At 40.0% G+C, this 7,512-nt stretch overlaps 1 protein-coding gene across 1 annotated transcript in view; it reads right to left on the minus strand.

Annotated features, from left to right (window-relative positions):
- EIF2B3 (eukaryotic translation initiation factor 2B, subunit 3 gamma, 58kDa) overlaps window positions 1-7,512 on the minus strand; it is a 142,799-nt gene that overhangs the window by 63,163 nt on the left and 72,124 nt on the right. Inside the window, exon 5 of the mRNA XM_011947164.1 lies at window positions 1-64. Within this exon, the coding sequence (XP_011802554.1) occupies window positions 1-64 (64 nt within the window). The remainder of the gene's footprint in view (window positions 65-7,512) is intronic.

Consider the following 7,512-nt stretch of genomic DNA (forward strand, 5'->3'; position numbering starts at 1 on the left):
TCATTAGCCATGAAGAGCAGCCTCTTTCCTGTGTTGTCCACTCCAATGAAGTCACGCTGCTCCACTGAAATCATACAAAAGAAAAAAAAAAAAATCAAATAAAGCCATTTGCCCTGCCTGCATGAATAAGTCAGGGAACAGAGTATCTGCTCAGTGCTCTTGGAACCAACACAGGATTGAAGGGTGGGTGCAGTGGCTCACGCCTGCAATCCCAATACTTTGGGAGGCCGAGGTGGGTGGATCACTTGGGGTCAGGAGTTTGAGACCAGCCTGGCCAACATGGCGAAACACTGTCTCTACTAAAAATACAAAAATTAGCCGAGTGTGGTAGTATGCCCTGTAGTCCCAGCTGCTTGGGAGGCTGAGGCAGGAGAATTACTTGAACCTGAGAGGTGGAGGTTGCAGTGAGCTGAGATTGTGCCACTGTAGTACACTCCAGCGTGGGTGACAGAGTGAGATTCCATCTCAAAAAAAACAAAAACAAAACAAAACAAAAAACCACAGGATTGAAATGAGAGAGGAGCCATAATAAGTGTGTTAGGCCATTCTGTGTTACTATAAAGAATCTGCAACTAGGTAATTTACAAAGAAATATTTATAATTTATAATTGTCTCATGGTTCTGCAGGGTATACAGGAAACATACAGGAGGTTTCTGGGGAAGCCTCAGGGAACTTTTTACTCATGGCAGAAGGTAAAGTGAGATCAGGCTAGTCACATGGCAAGAGAGGGGAATAAGAGAGAGCTGGGGGCAAGATGCCACATACCTTTAAACGAGAACTCACTCACTATCACAAGAACAGCACCAAGCCATGAGGGATCCGTACCCATGACCCAAACACCTCCCCCGAGGCCCTACCTCCAAAACTGGGGATTACATTTCAATATGAGGTTTGGGGGAACATGCAAACTATACCAATGAGTGTCCTATAGCACATGCCATGGTATTTAAAACATGGGTGATCAAATTTGTTTTGTACTGCTCTAAAGGATCTTATCAAGTTAATTGGTGAAGTTTAAATAAAGTCTGTATATTGAAGTATGGTACCAATGTAATTTCCTGTTTTTAGAGACTATCATTTTTGGAGGAGATGGAGGAAATACATATCGACATATTTAAAGGCAAAGGAAAATCATACCTGCAACTTAGATAGCTCAGAAAACAATTATATATACTATGTATGCCTTATACATATATTGAATATATATTACAAAGAAAGAGAGATGCTGGGCAGTGGTTCATGTCTGTAATTCCAGCACTTTGGGAGGCTGAGGCAGAAGCATCATTTGAGCCCAGGAATTCGAGATCAGCCTGGGCAACACTGCAAGACCTCATCTCTACAAATAATAAAAAAATTAGCTGGGCATGGTGGCACGCACCTATAGTGAGGAAGCTGAGACGGGGGATCCCTTTAGCCTGGGAGGCTAAGGCTGCAGTGAGCCATGACTGCTGTAGTGCACTCCAGCTTGGATGACAGACCAAGACCTTCTCTCAAAAATAAATAAATAGGCCGGGCATGGTGGCTCATGCCTGTAATCCAAGCACTCTGGGAGGCCGAGGCAGGTGGATCACCTGAGGTCAGGAGTTCCAGACCAGCCTGGCCAACATGGTGAAACCTGTCTCTACTGAAAATAAAAAAATCAGCTGCTGAGTGTGGTGGCAGGCGCCTGTAATCCCAGCTACTTGGGAGACTGAGGCAGGAGACTCACTTGAACCCAGGAGGCAGAGGCTGCACTGAGCTGAGATAACGCCACTGCACTCCAGCCTGGGCAACAGAGCGAGACTCCATCTCAGTAAATAAATAAATAAATAAGTAACGTTACTTTATTTATTTAGGGCACTTCATTTTTTTTAAAGAATTTTCTCTGTGCAAATAATAACCCAGGTCTTCTTACTGTGAAAATGGGAATAATATTATTTAAAGTCATCCACATTCAATCAACATTAACTACAGGCAGTAGATTCTATGCTATGTATAAGGCATTTAAAAAAGTGTATATTTTATTACGTGTGAATAGTTCTTGGTAGACAGTGATCTTACAGGCTGCTATATTATTGCTATTTTCTATGTCATATTTCTCTTCCCCAACTAGATCATAAACTTTTCAAAGGCAGGCTTCTGATTCTTTTATATCTCCCATAACATCTAGTACAGTGTTACATACTTAATAATATGTGCTACTAAACTGTACAGTATCTATAGCTTACAGAAACATTTTCACATAGTGACAAAATAGCAGAATGATTAAGAACAGAAGTTCTGGAGCCAGACCACCTGGGTATGAATCCCAGCTTAGCCAATTATCAGTTTATGTTACAGCAATTTACTTAACTTCTCTGTTCCTCAGTTTCATCTATAAAATGGGGATAATAATAGTGTTTGTCTCATGGGTTTATTATGCAGATTAAGTGAATTAATATTTGTAAAGCATTTATAATAGTGTTATTAACTAAAAAATTAAATAAAATGTTAAGTTTAAAAATTAAACAAAATACACCCTCTAATTCTCACAACAACCAAATAAAGCAATGCCTCAATACCTCTTTATAAAGGAGAAACAGAAAGTTTAGCTCTAGGAAAAATGAGATCTGTAAAGATGAATTTGCTTCCTACTGACAGACAATGGCTGCTAAATAACAGAATATGTTTCACTGTTGTCTAAAGCTGCCTGTATACCTATAACCAAATATACTATTCAATTGTGCAATATGTTTAGCTCAGGTACTTGAAAGTATTTAAGGTCACCAATCAGATGGTGTCTGGTCATCTTATATGCAGTGTTTGAATATAAATGAGGAAAAACAATTATAAAAAAATATATGTTAGGGTTTTTTGTTCAATAACCAAATGAAATACAAAAAAGGAAGAGCAAACGCTGCCAATTTGAAGCTAAATTTTGCAGAGAATTTCAAATGCCACATAGCAGCTTAGACATACATCAATTTATACATTACATGGAAACTTGAGAATGTAACAAAGTCTGTAAGGGTCTCATTATGAGTCAGCCATTTAAAAAAGAAACACGGAGATGTTATTTTTGGATATAATTTGGAATGCTTTCCCTACCCAAGTCCTAAGGCTCACAGAAACCTTGAATCACTGATGTCCTGGGAGCAATAATTTCCAGCCAGCCAATTTTTCAGCTATGTTGCACTTTAGTCCCTTTTCTCTCCCTCTCAGACCCTCCACCTTGTATTGCTTCTTTGCAGCTATCATAGTAACTGGGACTATGTGATACAAATTATAGAAACTTGGAAAGGTTTCTTTCTGTTCTGCTTTAGCAAAATATGAATTTCACTTTGGGAGCAGAGCAGGTAATTGTAGAATGTCTTCCTAAGAAGAAAGGCTACACAAACTTAAGAAAGCAGATAAAACTGGACTTCTATTAAAAAAAAAAAAATCTGTCATATTCAAGTATTCACGGTTTTTCCCCTAGTTGACTTTTACTTCTCTGACTGATTCTTCTGTCTCATCTACAGGCATTTTGCTTATCCATTCATTCATTGATTCATTCATTCTACCAATAAATATCTTTGTACACCTACCCTATGGCAGGTGCTATGTCTAGAGCTGGGAATTCCAACTCATTTTATAAGGCCAGCATGATCCTGATGCCAAAACCAGGCAAGGATATTATGAGAAAGGAAAAGGCAAATTTACTCATTAGCAAGTCAAAATAGTATGTCAAGTAGATTAAAAAGGCTCACAAACTTGTTGGAGCTCCTCCTATCCAAAGGTAAGGTTAGTTCTTTATCCTTTATATCTGGGCTTGCTCAGTAACTAGCTTTGAACTATCTGGGCTTGCTCAGTAACTAGCTTTGAACTAACAGAGTGCAGCTAAAGTGACAGTGTGTGTTCTGAGTTTAGGCTTCAAGAGACTTTGTAGCTTCTGCTGTCATGCTTAGAACCTGCTGCTGCTACCTTGTAAACAAGCCTAGGCTAACCCCCTGGATGGTAAGAGACTAGTCAAAAAGAAAAATCCAGCTGTCAAAGCTGAGGCTCTCTACATATATTTTTCTTTTTTTTTGGAGGTGCGGTCTTGCTCTGTCACCCAGGTTGGAGTGCAGTGGCATGACCTTGGCTCACTGCAATCTCTGCCTCTTGGGTTCAAGCAATTCTCCTGCCTCAAACTCCCAAGTAGCTGGGACCACAGGCATGTGCTACCATGTCCAGCTAACTTTTGTAATTTTAGTAGAGATGGGGTTTTGCCATGTTGGCCAGGCTGGTCTCGAACTCCTGACCTCAGGTGATCTACCCACCTCCCAAAGTGCTGGGATTACAGGTGTGAGCCACTGGGCTCAGCCAAGGCTCTATACATATTAATGAGCCCAGTTACGGGAGACTAAGATAAGAATGATAGTTGCCTCCTGGTATTCACATCCTTGTATATCCCTTTTTCTTGAATGTGGGCTGGCTTAGTGACTTGCTTCTAACCAACAGAACGTGGCAAAGGTAATAAAATGTTACTTCTATAATTAGGTTACATAAGATTGTGACTTCTGTCTTCCTAGAAGAGTTTTTCCCTTGCTGGCTTTGATGAAGTAAGTTTCCATGCTGGAAAGGCCCAAGTGATAAAGAAAGGAAGGTAGCTTCTGGCTAACAGCTTGATGGAAACTGAGGCTCAGTCCAGCAGTCCTGAGGGAAATGAAATTCTCCCAATAACCAAGTAAGCTTGGAACCAAATCTCTTCCCAGTTGAGCCTTCAGATGAGACTCCAGCCCTAGCTGATATCCTGACTGCAGCCTTCTGAAAGACTCTGGTGGACCCAGCTAAGCCATGCCTGGATTCTTGGCTCATAGTATTGTTTTAAACTGTTAAATGTGTGGCAACTTTTATAAGTAATTGTTAATACACGAGCTGATATCACTTGAACAGAGATGAGCCATTTTGGCTACACTTAGGCCAAACTGCCAACCTACAGACTCATAAGCAAGTAAATGTTTGTTGTTTTAAGCCACTAGAGTTTAGGAACGTTTGTTATGTAGTAAAAATTAATACAATGTGTAAAAGGATAATAAGCCATGACCAAGTTGGGTTTATCCTAGGTATCATCATCACACCATCAGAGAAAAACCATATAACCACTTGATAGATGCAGAAAAAGCATCTGATAAAATTTATATACTTAGGCCAAGAAACTCCTGATAAATCAGAACTTAGAAAGGAACTTTCTCAATCTGATGACAGGTACCTATAAAAATGTATAGTAGGCTGGGCACGGTGGCTCATGCCTATAATCCCAGCACTTTGGGAGGCCAAGGCAGATGGATTACTTGAGGCTAGAAGTTTGAGATCAGCCTGGCTAACACGGTAAAATCTCATCTCTACCAAAAACACAAATATTAGCTGGGCGTGGTGGCACATGCCTGTAATCCCAGCTACTTGGGAGGCTGAGGCAGTAGAATCGCTTGAACCCAGGAGGCGGAGGTTGCAGTGAGCCAAGACTGTGCCGCTGCACTCTAGCCTGGATGACAGAGAGAGATTGTCTCAAAACAAACACACACACCTATAGTAATAAACATCATTTTAACTGGAGGGATGTTGAAAATATTCCTTTTAAAATCAGGAATGAGAAAAGGGTGCCAACTAGCATCATTTGTACTCACAATTTTATTGGAGGTCCTGGCCAGCACAGTAAGACAAGAAAAAGAAACTAGAAACTTAGACTATGGGGTGGGGGTGAGGGGTCTACAGCCATATCACCCTGAAGGCATCTGATCTCATCAGATCTATGCAGGGTCAGGCCTAGTTAGTACTTGCATGGAAGTCTGCTTGGGAATACCAGGTGATCAAACAAACAAACAAACAAAGAAAAAACTATTGTGAGACCTTTGTCAAAGAATACAAAACTTCACTTAGCTAGGAGGAATAAGTTCATGAAGAGCCCTAACACAACCTGGTGACTAGTTAGTAACAATGTATTGTATTCTTGAAAATTCCTAAGAGAGTAGATTTTAAGTGTTTACTCTTGAAGAACTTTGGAAACAAAAAGATCCTACAAGCTCCCCCTCCCATCCCAAGAAAAAGACAGGAAAACAATGTTTCATGCAAATAATCAAGAATCAGGCCGGGCGCGGTGGCTCAAGCCTGTAATCCCAGCACTTTGGGAGGCCAAGATGGGCGGATCACGAGGTCAGGAGATCGAGACCATCCTGGCTAACATGGTGAAACCCCGTCTCTACTAAAAAAATACAAAAAAACTAGCCGGGCGAGGTGGCGGGCGCCTGTAGTCCCAGCTACTCGGGAGGCTGAGGCAGGAGAATGGCGTGAACCCGGGAGGTGGAACTTGCAGTGAGCTGAGATCCGGCCACTGCACTCCAGCCTGGGTGACAGAGCAAGACTCCGTCTCAAAAAAAAAAAAAAAAAAAAAAAAAGAATCAGAATGATGTTGGGCTTCTTAATAGAAAAGCTAGAAGAGAGTAAAACAAAACAAAACAAAACAAAAACCTTCAAAATTCTGAGGGGATATGATTTCCAAGAGAAGTTTATATCCAGCCAAAATATCAAACAAATATGTGGGCAGAATAAAGACATTTTCAGGGATGCAAAAGTTCAAAAATTTACTTCTCACAATCTCTATCTCAGGAGGCTTCCAGGGGATATGTCCTACAGAAAATGTGGATATAAAGTAAGAAAGAAGAAAACATGAGGTTCAAGATACGACAGTGAAGGGTGAACCTAAAATGACAGCTCTACAGCAGGGCAACTCAGATTAGAAAAGCTTTAGGAGAGGTACCTTGAAGAATTTGAAATTGAGAGGACATCTAATGTGTTGCAATGTAAGGAGAGGAAATTCACACAATTGGAGCTTGGGTTGAATTAGTAATACATACAAAGAAAACAAGCAAATGAAAAAGCAAGACAATCTTTAGGAAAAACAAGAGGAGGAAAGAGAAAAGTAATCATATACTACACGGCTCAACTGTGAATACTATTTATACAGTCATGATAATATAAACATAAAGTACTCAGTTAATTAACAATACAATATGAATAATTATATTAGGAAATTGGGCCGAATACAACGTTGCATACACGTATTGGGGGCAGAGCATGTGGTAAAACAGAACCAAATCTTTACATTCTATAGTAAGAAGTGAACAGATAATTCTTAAAGCTAAAAAAATTAAGATACAGCAAATAAAAGCAGGTTATTTGGAGATATGGAGTTAAATGCCAAAAAATTAGCTAAAAACGTTGAAAGTGGCATCTCTAAGTAGAGTGAGGATAGATAGGGTGAGGGGCTGCTACTTATTATATCTTAGATAATTAGACACTCTTTAAATTTTGGGCATATAAAACTTTGATAAAGACAAAAACTAAATTCAAAAAAGAAATAGAAAACACAGGTTATGGAATCAGAAGGCATGAGTTCGAGTTCTGGCTCTTACCACTTACCACTGATGCTATCTTGAGCAACTGTCCACAAAATGCTGTTAGGCCATAAATGGGTTAAAAAACAAAACAAAAACTTGGTAAATTAGAAAATTATGGCCGGGTGTGGGGGCTCA

This window comes from Colobus angolensis, unplaced genomic scaffold, assembly GCF_000951035.1.
Source record: "Colobus angolensis palliatus isolate OR3802 unplaced genomic scaffold, Cang.pa_1.0 Scaffold106, whole genome shotgun sequence".
NCBI lineage: Eukaryota > Metazoa > Chordata > Mammalia > Primates > Cercopithecidae > Colobus > Colobus angolensis.